The sequence below is a fragment of the Aotus nancymaae genome, unplaced genomic scaffold, assembly GCF_030222135.1.
Source record: "Aotus nancymaae isolate 86718 unplaced genomic scaffold, 86718_ANA_hifiasm-v0.15.2.pri h1tg000040l, whole genome shotgun sequence".
In the NCBI taxonomy this organism is placed as follows: domain Eukaryota; kingdom Metazoa; phylum Chordata; class Mammalia; order Primates; family Aotidae; genus Aotus; species Aotus nancymaae.
In genome coordinates this window covers 108606973-108623766 of record NW_026988454.1, presented here as the reverse complement: position 1 = coordinate 108623766, position 16794 = coordinate 108606973, and the positions used below count along the sequence as shown (strand labels likewise).

Genomic DNA, 16794 nt, shown 5'->3' with positions numbered 1-16794 from the left:
AGCAATAGGCCAGTTTCTATGATAGGCACCAAATTATATATGTGGTTTCAGTTAATTTAATCCTTATTGTTACTTTTGGTTAAAGTAACATACACAAACCCACAAAACATATGACTGAGCCTACATTCTAGCCCAGGTCTGTATGATCTCAAAGCATCTTTCCCTCCATCATACCGCATCTCCCTCTGACGTCTATAAGGAACTATATCTTTTCATTTATGGGTTTGAATGCTTAATAATCTTTTCTAAAAACCAGTGGTTTGTGCCATCCCTTCCTGGCTGATTTGGAAAGAGGGCTGTGTTTGTGTGAATGTTTGCTGGGACAGCATATGCCTCTGTCGGGTGACTAAGGCATCCCTAGCACACTCTGCAACAACATGTGCTCTTTGTTGGCATTGTTTTTAAAAAAACCACAGACAATAGAGATCAGGAGGTCATACTGCCTGCTTTGACAACCCAGAGGGCCAAAGAGGCTCTTGTATGCAATTGTTTTCCACCTCTTGACGTCTCAAATGGGTGTGAGATTAGAGTAGGAAAGGAAAAAGAAAAATGAAACAATAAACACAGTAGACAGCTCACACACTTCATTGAAGTTTACACTATGTCTTCCCAAATGATTACGGGATCTTAACTTGTTCAGAACATTTATTTAGAGTTCCCTCTGACCCACTTTAATTAAGTTAATTTTTTGACTATGTATATACACATGATACAAATTGAAAATGTTCACATGGTATAGCAGTAGGGCCCCAAAACAGATATCTTGCAGGTTGTTGTGGTGGGAGGGCAGTGGACAGCTTCATGACAAGATGCCCAGAAGTACAGTGCAGTCCCAGCTCCATATGCCTTCCAGGAGCTAATTGTCCCATCCGGATGATCATATAAATAATATTATCTGCTTTGCTTCCTTGGGTCACACATAAATCTTGTTTCTTCAAAGCTAGGTCAGGTTGCTGGCAGGGGGTGATCTTCAGCCTCAGCCAAATGCTGACCTGGAAGCCCTCCCTCGGGGCATGTAACCATACCCCTGAACCCCAGCCTCCCTCAGAGCTCCTCGACCTGGAGTAGGGGTGCAGGAAGGGTGTCCCAGGGGAACCTAGTCATTCTTTCCTATGAATAGATCTTTGTCAGGATTGTCTAAATTTATCAGACTCTACTAATATTGATCGTCAAAAGGGTCAGGGTTTTGATTGCTTTCCTTCCATGATATTTCTGGGCACCTGAGTAGAACTGATGACTCCTTTCCTCAAGGGAGGGAGGATGTGCTCAGCCATAGAAAAATCCAGTTGCACATTTCTTATGGGACGCTATATTGGGGCTACACATTTATAAAACCTAGGAGAGGCTACTCTGGTGATTCTTACTGGAACAAATAAAGAGTTTTGTTGTCTTCGCTGCTACACACAGAGGCAGATAACTTTTAAGTAGAGGTCTTTCACAAATAAGTAAATAAAATGTATAAACATATGTAAATGAGAAATTTAGTGGACAGAGATGCTGTGTTTGGTGGGTAGATAGGATGAATACTATACATGCCAAGCACCCTGAGTGTACATAAACATGTACAAATTAAACAGTAACTCAGTTAAATGATCTTAGGGTTCTTCATGTGGTATTTTGTGCTGTCAGAGAGTTAGATCGTAATAATGAAATAAATGCAGAGAGCATTTTATTATGTGGACCAAAAGGTTTTGTGAAGACTCTGTGGAGGAATAGAGGATGTTTAGCTAATTTTAGATCATTGGTAAGCTTTAAAAAGAAAGGCGTTTCTATTAAAAACAGTGGGATCAAAAATATAAAATTATTTTTGATAAAAAATATTTTATTTTGATAAAAAATATTTTATTTATAAAAATATAAAATGGTCTATTCATTAGAGTATAATGAATAGACCATTTTTAATTTAATTTAATTTCCCAATTAAATTAAAACCCCCTGCCAGCAACCTGACCATTTTAATTTAAAATCCCAATTTTTCAAATTAGAGTATAATGAATAGACCATTTTTGCTGGGATGAAAAATACATGAATGCAGGGACTAAAGGGGACAATCTAAAAGCCCTTCTACATATCTGGGTGCTTTCTGCATGACCAGAGGCAAATGTTAGTCTACATTTACTTATGTATTTATTTTTCTTTTACATACATTATGGTTAAATATTGTGGTTTAATACATTATTTTGAAATGTTTAATGTGGTTTAATACATTTTTAAGGGAGAAAATAAAAAGATTGTGTATGAAGGTAATTATGTAGCCATTCACAAATATGCATTCTGCTTCTTAGGATATTATATACATATATTAAACACATGTATAAATAGAAAAGGGCAGAGGATATATTCAGATATCATTGACCATTCGAGTCTTGTTCTCTTCCTCAAGCGGGAGGCTCTGCAGTAGTATTTTTCCATGTGTTGGAGAGACATCAATAGGTTCCTTCATGAGCCTTTTCTAGCAGTTGCCCTTAGTCAGGAGAGTGAATACAAGAAGAATGTAGTACTTTATGGAGTCCTGCAGAATGTTGTGTCTGGGATAGAGCTATTTTTCCACCCTCTTGATTCAGTTTTCCTGACTGTAAAAACCACCACCAATTTGTTTAGGAGAATTACTGGATTTTTTGTGTGTGTGTGCTTATGTTCTTTTTTGAAGACCAGACACATACAAAGCTCAGTTACCTTTAAATTGCAAAAAAAAAAAGATAATCAAATTTGGTGTGGATGCCGATGTTGATTTGTGTGCTTTTGTGAGCAGAACATAGCTGAAGAAATGGATGTATAGATTTACTCCGTTCACTTTTTGTGAAAATACTGTTGATTTTACATTCATCAAAAAGAGTGAATTTACCACATTAATTTGTGAATGACCAAAAACTATTAAAAGATGTATGGTGGAAATTAATGTACTGTATCATCTGTAAGATATCCCTCTTTTTTGAAAAATAAAATAAAAAGGAACACTGAGAATGCTGAAGTGAATATAATGGGGAAGTCTTGAATTGTGTGTGCATCAGTATCACCTTTGGCCTAACTTTTGAAACTAGAATTGTTAAACTTCTATATTACCACATAGTATTTTTCCGGATTGTATAGTTTGGTTAACATATTTCACAGACGCAGTTGTGTTAGATATCAGCAGTGGAAAAATGACTCCTCTTAAGAATAAAATTTTTAAACTATATCGTTGATTTTCTTGATTTAATTTAGAACATGTATGTCTATCATTTTGCAGAGATTTTTATGAACATACAGGGCTGTGTTTTGTATGATTTAAATTAATGATTGTTGGTCATCAGTGAGACCAGTGAGTTATGTAGTATAAGTTTATGCATCCTTTTTATACTGTTTGGTAAACAAGTTACTCTGATCCTACTCCATCTCCCCCAGAAAACTGAAAAACATGCTGTATTTTCTTTCTCACCATAGATTGGAGGGTGCTGCAGCCTCACTGTGTTCTGTTTGCGTGACAATAGACTAACTCGGATACCTGCAGAGGTGTCGCAGGCGACAGAACTTCATGTCCTGGATCTGGCAGGGAACAGGTAAGCTTGTTGTGGTTTGCTTTGCTTGAGAAACAAATACACATCTATCCCAGTCTTTGCAGTGCATCTTCAATTTTTGTCTTCGCTTCATCTTACAGAATATAATCCCAATTTTTCAAATGCCCTAAACCCCAGGGAGTTCTTCATATGTGGGTAGAGTGCTTGAGCCCAGTGGAGCAGAGAGGGTCAGGGAAAACTTGAGCATGGTGGTTTTTCTTGCCCAGGCAAAGTGTCGGTGGACACTTTCGTAGAAATGCTTCCCAGAACGACAGTACAATGATGTCAGGGAAAGAGCTATGGTCTGAGAATGGGGAGACTCGGGTTGTGGCTTAGCTCTTCCAAGTAGCTTTTGGAAGTCTTCATGGGCTTCAGAGTTTCCTCACCTGCAAAGTGAGCGCAAATGAGTTTGAACTCAGTTTTAACTAGGGGATCTTGATATAATCTGCTGGTGACTCTGAATCCCCTGAAAATACAAACAAAATTGTGTATTTAAGGAAGTGTTTACAGCTAATGTCGGAATCTCCAAATGATTCATAATCCAGAAAAAGTTCAGAGCTGCCAGACTAGTATCCCCAAGGCTCACAGCATCACCATTTCTCAAGTTGCAGAGCAGAGGTCATGTTGGACTGAATGCCAGTTTCTAGAATATGCCTGTTCTTCATCTTTGTGGAATACATTTGTTTCAGTCATTCTTAGCTATTTTCAGCACCCCAAATGTCATATGTGCCTTCTCTGTGAACAGAAATAGGCTTTTTTTTTTTTTTTTTTAATCAGGGACCCTCTTCTCTGGCTCCTTGGCTGTCTTCTTCATCATTCAAGCTTTGTTTTCTCCAGAATGCCTCCTTTCTGAATCTGCATTTGGGGAATTTCCCCTACCATGGCAGTCACAGTACCATATGAGAATTGCCCGTTGTCGTGTGGGTAACCCTACTAAGCCTGAAGTTATCTAAAGTTAGATACTCTGGTTTATGTGTCATTGTATCACTTGTTCCATCACAGTGCCTGGCACATAACAGATGCCCGGTAAATATTTTCAATGGAGCGAAAATGTTAATAGATTTACAGGATGAATAGCAGGCCACTGCAGAATGGCTTATATCACAGACTTCCTTGCCAAAAGGAATTAAAAATTGCTTTTGACTGTGATATGGTTAGAGAGGAGAAAAAGGTTCAACTGCTTGGGAGAAGATGATCAATGATCTTAAATGGTAAAGGCCAGCAGTCTAAAGAGTGGGCGGCTGTCTCCTGAGTGCTGATTAGTTGGTCATTTTGGTCAGGCACAGGCCACCATTTTTTATTCTTGCTAATGGATTATAGACAGCAGGGCTAAACAAACAGCAGTTCTCAGCTGGAATCTAGAGGTGAGTTATAGCTTCAGGGAGTGCTCACCTTTTAAAAGTTAATGCTTTCAGGACATCTTGATAGATTCTTAAGACCACTAACTGGTTTCTGGAACCCAGGATTAAATTGAGTTGAACCTCAGATTTCTGCTGAACTAAGCATAACATGAGCCTTTACAGCTTGAGAAGCATACTTCTTTCCTGATCTTTCATCTTTAGCAGTAGAAACTCAATGAGTCCACATTCGCTGGTTCTTCACACACTAGTGAGCATGAATTTGCATCATTAATTCTTAAGCAGAAAGATGGCTATGATGCCGAAAAACTGTTTTTATACGTGTGAAAGCCTCATTTCCCCAGTTCTCAGAAAAAGAGAAAGTTAAATTTTTATTATGCTTGGCCTAGGGTGGAGAAAACCCAATTAAAAAGTTGAGTTACATAAGTTGAGTTACATAGCTCATTTGAGTCAGTTAAGTGTGTCATTTCATCCCTGCATATATAGATTCATAACCAAATTTTAAACCCATTAAAATATTTAATCACTAGTTATTTAAAGTATCAGAATAGAAACTAATTTTTTATAAAAGGGCTACCTTGTCAGCCTTTTAACTTGCAGAAATGTCATACCATGGGAAATCATACTAAATACAACAGAAGCTTCTGCTCTTCTTTCAAGTATATGAAAATAACACAAGGCAGCTGGAAGCCTAAACTGTGGGTTTCCAGAAACTTTCTTTTGCAGTTTGGTAGGATAAATTATAGCAAGGATGACTATAACCTGTCACTTGGAAACTAAATATTAAACCATCTGTGATGGTAAGGGAAAGATGTCTTATATTGTCAATTACTCAGGCACAGAACACAAAATTCCTTAATACTTAGACTCTCTCCCATAGGAATATCCACCAAGTGTGCAAAACTGGGTATTTGAAGATCTTCCTTACTTGAAATATTAGTAGTACCAAATATTAGAAACAACAGCTGTTAATTAGAAAATAGGAAATAGTTTATACTTTTGAATTTTGTACTATGTATGTATGTTTTACCCAAACTGAAGATTTAAATTAAAAAATTTAAAAGACAACAGCATACTGTTGTGAAATACTAAGAATTCAAAGAATGAGATATTATTTTTCTGTGCAGTGACACAGAAGGAGACCCAAGATACTGAGTGAAAGGGGAAAATATTCAACAGTAGAGCTCTCATTTTGATGTTTTTTTTTTTCCTAAAAAAGAAAAAAAATCATTACTTATTTGTGCATTATACCCAAATATTAATAGTAGTTCTCCTAGATGAGACTTGAGGCTGCAGGGAGTTTTCATTTTAGATATTTTAGTATTATTTAATTTTTTAGCCAGTTATGTTCTCAATTTATATGTATTTTTAAACATTCTTGAAAACTTTGCTTGAGATTAAAACTTCTAGCAGAAGGTAACAGAAACATGAAACATCACATTGTAAGATGTATTCAGTCACTGGCTAATATTAATCAGTAGGCCATGCTTAGATATTAAATAAATTTGAGAAAGTAGTTGCTGTAGTAGTTCACAGGCATGGAAGGTCAGTTGGGGCTGGGCTGGTCATGGATATAACTGGAGACAAGAGACTGACAGTATGGTTATTCATTTGCTTTAGTCCTTGTACCACTGGCGTGAATAGTAACCACACGTTTTTTTATTTCTGGGGGACGTGGTCCTAAATAGAACACAGAGATGCCTAAGGGCTGTGGTGTCTTGTGTGTTGATTGTATAGTGTACAGAAGGTACCAGAATAAACCAAAAATGTATTATTAGCTCCTTTGGAAAGCAGGAATATATTTTTCATCTATTTCCTGACTTGTAGCTGGAATAGTTTACCCAAGAGAGACAGAAAAGCCTGTGTGTGTCTTTTTTCGCCCCCAGGCTGTAGTGAGTTAGTGAGAAGATCAGCCAGCCTGCAGAATCTCTGTGGGCAGACTGTTCAGGGAAGAGGACATTTTTTTTCTCTTGGACACCACTGGCAATGCCTCTGTCCACAAGACAGTGGGCAGCTCATGTGTGGTGTGGATTCAGTCACAGCAGTCACATTCAAGCTGACACTTTGATTCTTTGCAGCAAAACTGGTGTTTCAAGCAACTCATTAATGATGATAAGATTTGTTATTGTAGAGTCTAGTAATTTATTTGGCTTTTGTCATATGGTTTGTCATCCTTAGAAGCTGTTATTTATTAATATTATTGATGCTTTATTTAGCCTCTTATTTATACTCTGCTTTAACATTCAGCTGAGAAGCCAGTTATTAGTCTGAGAAGTTACAATGACCATGTTTGAGTATCTGTGTTTTGTGCCAGTTTTCAGGTCTTGATTTTTTTCTCTGTGTTCTCATGAGTAAGACAGGTAGAGATACTGACTGTGTCTTGCTCAATACTTGAAACTTTAAACATTCTAGTGGGTGTTAGCTTGATTCCTCTTTTAAAATATATAGGAGAAAAAGTTAAAAGAAATTATATTTTTGTTCAATAAAATAAAAGAGTTTAATGTACTTGAAGCTTTAACAGTATAAAATGGCTATTTTAAAAAAATTCTGTCACAGAACCTGGAAAATACATGTTTTTAACTTCCTTACATTTGAATTTATATGTATGCAACATCCTTTGGATAGGAGGAGAAAGAATTTTTGTATAACCACAAGATAGTTCAGTTCTATCCCTTAACGAACAAATGTCTCAGAGTAAGAAGACATAGAATTGTGAATCTGCTGCTCCCTTAGGTTCCCTCAGGTGTCCTTCTCTTGGTATGAGCACATGGTGGCACTGGGTGGATTCTAGGATTTAAAAATATGTATTTCTCACCCAATATGGCTCTCGTTAGTGAAATATTGTACAATTCATGGTCTTTCCAAGGGTACTCTAACATGTGCAGTTCTCATGGATGCACTGGCTTAAGAACCTCACTCCCACTTAAGTTACAGCTTCACAGTACTTCCTCAGTATTGCGCCCAATACATAGGCATGAGATGGACTAAGCCTTTACTGGACTGATTGTTAAGGAAAAGAAAATATTTTCTCAGATTTGAAACTAACCCAGAAATCTTTTGCAAAATGTATTGTTACTGTGAACAGTTTCCTAATAATGCATTTGTTGTTAATACTCTTAACCCGTTTATGCCTAGCTTTTACTCTGATTAGTTCGTATTATTGGAATGCAGCTTCTTTCCATATCTTTAGAGAGTTCTAGTTTATTTCCCATAAGTTCTGTCAATTCAGATGGTATGTGTGTCTGATAATTCACTATTAATCTGTTGGTAAGATGTATAAGGAGGTTTCCTGCTAATGTTAACTGGATATAGGTGCACCTATGATTTCTGGCAATGATCTTTACTAAATAGATTCTACTGGTTGCAGCCAGTCTGTGAAATCTTTGTGCAAACATAAATATAAAACTAATCTTTAGGTGCCATATTATAACATTTAAAGTACTTTTATACGTACTACCTCATTTGAAACTGAAATAGTCTGATGTAGATATTAATTGTCACCTAGGAACCTGAGAAGTAAGAGCCTCTAGAAACTGAGAGATAAAGGTTTAGAATAGAATACCTGAAATAATCTCCCTAGAGAAAGCAAATGGAGTCCATGCAAAGTGGTGTTTAATTTTTATTTTGGCTGCAACTTAAACTCTTTAGCACCCCAGGCACTCCCTCTTGGCCTGATTCATTAAGTGCTCCTGATGAAACAGGTGATTTCACAGCTTCACACTAGCCCTGTCAGTGAGGCTGTGGCCATCGGAGGTAGAGAACTCATCCCTCTGGGTCCTTCCAAAATCACCTTGACTTGTTTTTTCTCTCTTTACATTGAAACCTAGAACAAGACCCTAAAAATGTGCCCTATAATGTCCCCCTCTTTTTTTTTTGCCTTATAATCTGGAGGTGCTAATGGGAGAAGTGAGAGCGGAAAAAGGGAAGCACAGGAACCTACTGAAGAGTCCACTTGCAAAGAGTATGTCAAGTGTCTTAACATAACATCATTTTTACATTTTGAATCCGATCTCAGGAAGGTCCTTTAAATTTTTTTCCTGATTTTATTGATAGGGATTGATTTGATTATAAAATTTGAGGTTGTGATGTCTCCTTTTTTTAAAAATTAGGTTGTTGCATCTGCCTTTATCCCTGACTGCCTTGAAGTTGAAGGCTCTGTGGCTATCTGACAACCAGTCCCAGCCTCTGCTTACATTCCAGACAGACACAGACTACACCACAGGAGAGAAGGTTTTAACCTGTGTCTTACTTCCTCAGCTGCCTTCTGAACCTACTTGTCAAGGTGAATTTAATTTAAGGACAGTATTCACAGGGCCATAAGAATGAGTAATGTCTGTCCATAAGGCCTCTTACTTCCACATGTGATTGTATTATTTCCAGTCTGCACCTAGAGCCAGCTCAGGTGAGGCCATTGTGGGACTCTTCCGGGACGGTTACCCTACATCCTTGCAGAAGAAGGGCCACTCATATCTGTTTATCATGTCTGAAATTCCATAACCAGCCTTTTGGTTTTGAGTTATTGCTAAGGCTGAAAATATAATACCTCAAAAAGTGGTAACCGAGTGATAGTTCAGAGGATTAGTCTTAATACCTCTGGCACACCGTTTTTAAGCCAGTGAATTATTTTGAGTCATTGTATCTTTGTTTTGTAAGTTGTGTGGCAAAACAGAATATTCATATTAACATCAAAATGGTAGTAAACCCTTTGCTGAGAGCTGGGGTTGGTGGAGGAGAACCAGAGTGCCCTCAGGAAATGGGAGTCCCAGGGGGAGGACTTTCAGGCCCTAGAGAGAAATATGGTAGAGTGTGTTACTGAGCAAAGTCCAACATGTGCAGCCACATCACTGTCAGAACAGTTTTGAAGTTGTATAAAATAATTATTTTAAAAGGGGCTCTAAATTATGACATTCTGTGATGAAATATTAAACATTAATTTAGCAGATATTTGATATGATCTCAAATACGATTATACATCATTAAAAAAGAAGGGGCAACCTTGTCCCAGGCCTTTTTCTTTTTCTTATTGAATTCTGTATTTGCTTGTTTTTTAAAGCCAAACTTGCTCCCCCTTATTTCTGGTGTTCTACCCCTGGTCCTCCATATAGATTCTGCCTTGTCAGCCTCAAAGTTGATAGCATTTACCAGTCACATGAATTGCAGTTCCCTGCTGATGTGGTCTTTGTCACTGCAGAGAATCTGCCTCGCTGTGGTGCGCTGGAGAGCTTGGTAAATGATGTCTCTGATGAAGCCTGGAATGAGCGTGCTGTCAACAGAGTCAGTGCAATCCGATTTTTAGAGGATGAGAAAGATGAAGAAGACAACGAGACGGTATGGAAATGGAGATTCTGTGGAAGTTCAGAATTAAGATCGAGAATGGCACCTAATAAGGATATTCTTTATTTTCAATTTGTATCTTCTCTTCTTTGCCTTCAGCATTTAGGAATTTTTTTACAAGACAAAACTAGGTAATTCTAGGTATTCAGTCACAAAAGGTAAATGAGGCATACAGAACTCTTGGTTGTTTTTTTTTTTTTTTTTTCTTTTTTGAGACAGGGTCTCCCTCTGTTGCCCACGCTGGAGTGCAGTAGAGTAATCTCAGCTCACTGCAACCTCGCCCTCCCGGATTCAAGCCATCCTCCCACCTCAGCCTCTCAAGTAGCTGGTACTGCAGGCACCTGCCACCATTCCTGGCTGATTTTGGTATTTTCACCATGTTGTCCAGGGTGAAAATACAAAAATTTTCAACAGGGTTTCACCATGTTTTCCAGGCTGGTTTACAGCTCCTGGACTCAAGTGACCTACCCACCTCAGCCTCCCAAAGTGCTGGGACTACAGGTGTGCACCGCTGCACCTGGCCTCTTATTGTGTTGTGCTGCTTTTATGGTGCTTCTTTTCCTTTATTTGTGATAATTTCCCCTCCCACTCCCACTGTTTTCTTAACATGGAGAATCTTTTCTTTTTTATTGTTCCTAGTGAATGCTGTCTCTTCCCATGTTGACTCCATCGATTCACCATGATTTGACTTAGTGCCAGACCTCTGTGTCTTCTTCATATAACCAGCTCACCTTCGCCTTCTTGTAGAGGGCTTATGATCTTAGTTGGATTACTTAACAAGTTTTTGTTCAGAAATTGGAAATTACCAGTCACCCTTACTTTCATCTTGAAAATGTCTCTCAGACATCCGGCATCTCTAGGTGTTGGTGAGAAAGCTTGACATCTTCCTAGCAGTTGACTTTGGCTTCTTAAATTCCTTGTACTAATTGAGATTTTTCATAAGCAGAGCTTAAAGGGAGTACTTGCAGCCCCCAAAACAAAGGCAGTTTTTATATTATTGCCTATAGCTTTATTATCCCAGCTGTCACCAAATGGGATTTTAGGCATTTACAGTAGTAAAGGGCAATAAGCAAATTAGGTGTGACAAAATCACTTCACTGTCAATGACTCTTTAATGCCTACCTCAAGACTTCTAAGAGTGTGATTATCATCAGTTACTTCCTTGCCTCTTCCAGCATTTTGTTAACCTAGTTTGCTTCCCCCAAACTAGGATAGGCCATTTAAAAGATGTACATGCTGTTTTATGAGCTAAAGATCATGTAACATATTAAATAATATTTTAAAAATTACTCATACCCTGATACTTAACTTTCAGTCTTTATTAGAAGAATGAGAACTTTCATCAGTAGGTCACAGAAATAGTACACACAACTGCAAAATAAGAGAAGAAATGCTTGCCTCTTGCTTTCCTTTTTCTTTAACTCCCATGCCTCAAGGGTTGAAAGAAGCCAGAATTGCTTTGGGTAATAGCAGAACATTATAGTGACTCTAATTTAGAAATGTGTATTTACTCTGTTATCTTTTTCTTTCCCCACACCCTACAATTATATCCTAAATTTAAAAATGTTATTGCTATTTATGGAGACTTATTTTTATTTTACAGTAATTTCATATTTTTTAAAGTGTTCTTGTATTCTAAAAGTAATCCTTCTGTTGTAACTAGGTAAGTTATATGGAACACTTTCCCTTTCCCTTTCTATTAACCATCAGTGAGCAGTTGATAAATCCACATAACTCCAAAGAAAGCTTTTCCACCTACTTTAACTCTTAATTTCTAAAAAGGTAACAGTTGTATTGGAATGCCAGTGCCTTGAAGCTGCATGTTTTGAAAAAGTAATGGAATAAACCCAAAGCACTCACTCCACTGTTTGTTTTTAGAGAACCCTTCTAAGGCGAGCCACCCCACACCCAGGGGAGTTAAAGAACATGAAAAAGACAGTGGAGAATTTACGGAATGACATGAATGCTGCTAAAGGACTGGACTCAAACAAAAACGAGGTCAATCATGCCACTGACCGAGTGACCACTTCTGTGTAGAGTTTCACCTCCAAGTTTTACCTCCTGTGTCTTCCTCTGCTGTCGAGACGTTCCTGTCTGCTTCCGAGGAGCCTCGCGTGCTCCTTGTCCTCACAAGCCCTGGCGCGCCATCTTCCCGTGGAGTGTGGGGAAGCTGCTGTCTCCCAGGAAGTGCCTTATTCAACCCGCAGCCAGTCAGCGCACCAGTGGTCTCCCGGCATGATTTTTTTTTTAAATTTCAGTTATTTGTAATAAGTAGAATACACTACTGTAAACATCCGACCTTTGTTTTTGTCTTATGTTGGGGTAAGGGAGAACAGAAAGGGGAATTTTTATCCTCCTCCCTTCCATAAAGTACTGGGACATTTTGAGCCCACGTTCCCTTGGACCTACTGATGAGAGATAGTTTTATGTATGGGGAAAAAATGGATACTTTTTAAACCTTTTTTGGCAGCTCAGATGGTGTAAATTTTAAAATTTTGTATAGGTATTTCATAACAAAAATATGTATTTCTTTTTTGTTATTTTATCTTGAAAACGGTACATATTTTAGTATTTGTGCAGAAAAACAAGTCCTAAAGTATTTGTTTTTATTGTACCATCCACTTGTGCCTTACTGTATCCTGTGTCATGTCCAATCAGTTGTAAACAATGGCATCTTTCAGCAGTGAGATGAGAATAGAAATGTCGTATTTTAAAGCAGTGTTGCATTTTCATCAGTAACCTACCCAGTGGATTTGTTTTTAACCAAAAAGATGAATTATCAATGATTTGTAATTATATCGGTTGATTTTTTTTTTTTGAAAATATGAACCAAAGGATTTGACTGCTAATATTTTACTTCTTATACTTTAACTTTTTCTGAATAAGTCTCTCATAATGAGCTCAGTGTCAGACTCTGCCTACTCTGATGGTATGTGCCATTTGTAAAATAAAATAGAGCAGAAAAGTACAAAAAGAGAAAACTGGTTCAGACATTCAGTGGGCATATAAATTATGTACTGCAAAATAATGATTTTTATTCAAGAAAGCTTTAAAAGTTTTATATCCAGATATACAGCCACAATAAAGCAAAATAACCTACTATCAAAATAGAAATGTTGCTATCTTTATAAGTGCAATTTAATTTGTAAATAGAGTTTGAATCAAAGTATCACAAAATACTGCTTCAATATTTAATTTTAAATCTGCTAATTTAAGGGATATTGAGATAAGTTTTGGTGTGTTTCTGTTGATTTCTTTTTTGTATGCTGTGATAAAAGAGAAATGAAAAGTGCCAGTCACTGTGTGGTGTCTAGGAAAATCATGTTTTTTGTTTTTTGTTTTTTTTCTCCATGAAATAAATTCATCCTGGACATTGGCCATACAGCTTTTTAAAAATTATTACTTTGTATGTTCAAGTGATAGCAGGTAGCCAAATTCTTTGACAATGTGCTCTGGTCTATTAAATATCTAAATTACCCGTCAGTTATGAGTAACCTCCCACTTGCATTTACACAGGGCAGAACCCAGAATTACCTTTGACTCTGGCTTATAACTTTGGGTTGTGGCTATCTGGCCAATTGTACTTCTTAGAAACCCATTTTCAACCAACCAAATACAATACTTTCTTTTACTTCTATACATTTATTTGTTGGGTTCACTTGGCTGTTTAGGCTGTGTGTATGTAAATATGTGTGTATTTTTTAAACTATGGAGCTGAAAGTACGTAACACGTATGTGAGTTTCGGCTAGTCGGTTTTATACTTGTTCCGTAATCTGTGTATACCAGTTTTCTTGTCTCTATTTTAAGATTTTTGACATCCTCTAATTTGTTTTACGCTTATAAAGATGATGCCACTAACTCATGGACTGATATTATATATAAGCAAATTGGTTTTATTTAATGAGAATTGTCTTGATGTGGAAGAACAACTAGAACGTGCATGGCGTGTTTTGTTTGTTTTTATATAAAGCCCATCCTTTGCTATCAGTTCATCATGGCTTTAGTGGACCGGAGGTGGTCAGAATGGTGTGTACGTGTGCTTAAATTTTCCTAGGAAATGTCATGCGCCTAGTTTATTTCCTTTGGCCTGTCTCCATTAGTTCATGTTCACTTGGTTTGCTTTTTGTTTTCAGTTTGGGGGATTTTGTTTGTTTCCCTTCTTCCTTTGAGAGGGAAATGTCACTTTCATCTTAATCTTTTATGCTGGTGACACTGCAATGCTCTGGAACTTCAGGGTGCTGGAAGCAAACTGAAGCTTCACAGTGGAAACAGGACCAACCAGACAGTTCTACCTTGAGAACATGCCAAGCTTTTTCCAAGAAGTGCCTCTCGTAGTTATAAGAAAAACTTGATTGTGTGAAAGGATACCTTTCTCTGTCAGTGACCCCCCCACCCCCTCCAGCCCTTCCTTTAGGAAAGGGAGGAGTACAGTGTATGTATGGCTAGCTGTTTGTCTTGTGGGAGTGACAGGTGAAAGCAGGAAAGGAGGTTAGTATGACCTGTTCAACTACTTTGTTTTCCCCATAGCTAGTTATTTCTTTTTAGCAAGAAAATTATGTTTCAGTGGGTAAAATAGCCAAAAAAATGAAAGAAAGTAAAATAATCAAAGTCATTGATAATGAAAAGAGGGACTGGTAAGAAATTATAAAATGTTTGCCTGGATATTGTTTGTATATTTGTTTTCTGGAAAGTTTGGAGTACTGGTCCTGACCGATCCAGTCTTTCTGTCTCAAAACATACTAGCTGGCTGTCAATGAGGTGAGCAGGCAAGGTGGGATCACTCGCACCAGCCTCTCACAGCAGCACTTCTGCCATCACCTGTGAAATCTACCACACCCAACAAGACATGCTTAGTGAGTGGGGTGGAGGCTGGGAAAATTCTGATTCTGAGAGTTACTCTGAACAGCCAATCTTGCCCTGGTGAAAATGACTGACGCTTGGTCAGGCACAGTGGCTCACGTCTGTAGTCCCAGCACTTTGGGAGGCCGAGGCAGGTGGATCATGAGGCCAGGAGATCGAGACGAGCCTGACCGACATGGTGAAACCCCATCTCTTCTAAAGTCAAAAATGAGCTGTGGTGGCATGCGCCTGTAATTCCATCTACTTAGGAGGCTGAGGCAGGAGAATTGCTTGAACTCAGGACGTGGAAGTTGCAGTGAGCCAAGATTGTGCCACTGCACTCTAGCCTGGGTGACAGAGCAAGTCTCTGTATCAGAAAAAAGAAAAAGAAAATGACTGATGCTCTGCTCTGGACGTGCTGCTGGTGTGTGGCAAGGCTGCAGCAGCGCTGTCAAACAAGAGACTGTGCATTGGAGCTGCTTATTAATAGAAGGTGATTAGGGACACTGCCACTCACTGACATCCATGGAGACTTGAAATCTCACCTCATCATTATTGTTGTCTTACCTCATCCAATTTTCCAGAGAGCCAATTAAAAAAAAAAAAAAAACAGATAACATCATAGAAAATTCAAAACATACAAAAAAAAAAAAAGAAAATTCAAAACATAACAAAAGTAGAATCATTGACCCTGCTATAGCTATCACTCACCTTCAATAATTAGCAACACAAGACTAAGGCATTTATAAGGAACCAAATGTGTTACGTGTGTATTTAAAACATATATCATGTTTTAAAATACATCTATAAGAAAGTGACTGCACAATGCAGCATTTAAAAACAAAGCTCTGGAAAAGCGAGCAAATATGCTTTCTAAAACTGCTCTGGAGTTAGTTTTTGAGTCAACATAGCATGCCAGTGGAATCATGCATATGGATATAGGTTTGAATCCAGCCCTGCCATGTAAGTTTGGACAAACTGTTTAATCCCTCTGGGCCTTGGGCACTTCATCTCTAAAATGGGGCAGTAATACTCTTTATAGGCTTAGAGTGAGGATTAAGTGGATACATAAAACATAAGCTCTCAGGAAGTGGGTGGCTGCTATTACAGGTCATGCTGTTGTTCTTGTTATAGTAGTGTTATTAGAAGCTCTGCAGTTCCTGCCGCCAAGCCAACAGAGTGTCATCAGATGGGTAGTGTTCTCAGGAATGAGGACCCACACTAGTTCTGATGGAGAAAACTTCATTTGAAAACTGTTTCACCTGTGGTTTTATATAGAGACTCCTGCATTATGTAATGGATGGTGATTTTAATTTGTCCTGTGTGCTTACCTATGCAGGTAATGGTAGATGTAGCAATGGTCTCATGGTAACCTCCTCATTTTAACCAGGCTTACTAACTAGCTATCCTGAAGGTAACACTAGATCAAACCAGGAAACCATTAGACAGCTGGTTGAGAAAAGGGTCTCCTTTTCCAGAAAATGTCCCCCTCTTTGTCATATCCTTGGTTTTCTAAGCTGAGGTCTCTAGTGCTCATTTTGCCTTATCTCTATTTCACCCCGGATTTTCATAACATCTCTTTTTTCACCTCTTGCATTGTTCTGTCTTCTTTCTCTCAGAGGAGGGTTTCATGTATCAGGAGGGACGAGTCAATTTAAGACATGGATCATCCAGGGAGAAAAACCTGTTGGAACAAATAAATTAGTACAGCCTGACTTGGAGCATG

The 16794-nt window shown here is 38.1% G+C and overlaps 1 protein-coding gene across 1 annotated transcript in view; it reads left to right on the top strand.

Moving 5' to 3' along the window:
- Positions 1-13606, top strand: part of LRRC1 (leucine rich repeat containing 1) — a 128996-nt gene extending 115390 nt beyond the window's left edge. Inside the window, exons 11-14 of the mRNA XM_012441631.3 lie at positions 3424-3539; positions 9004-9176; positions 10086-10222; positions 12107-13606. Of these exons, the coding sequence (XP_012297054.2) occupies positions 3424-3539; positions 9004-9176; positions 10086-10222; positions 12107-12265 (585 nt within the window). The 3' untranslated portion in view covers positions 12266-13606. The remainder of the gene's footprint in view (positions 1-3423; positions 3540-9003; positions 9177-10085; positions 10223-12106) is intronic.
- Positions 13607-16794: the final 3188 nt, after the last annotated feature.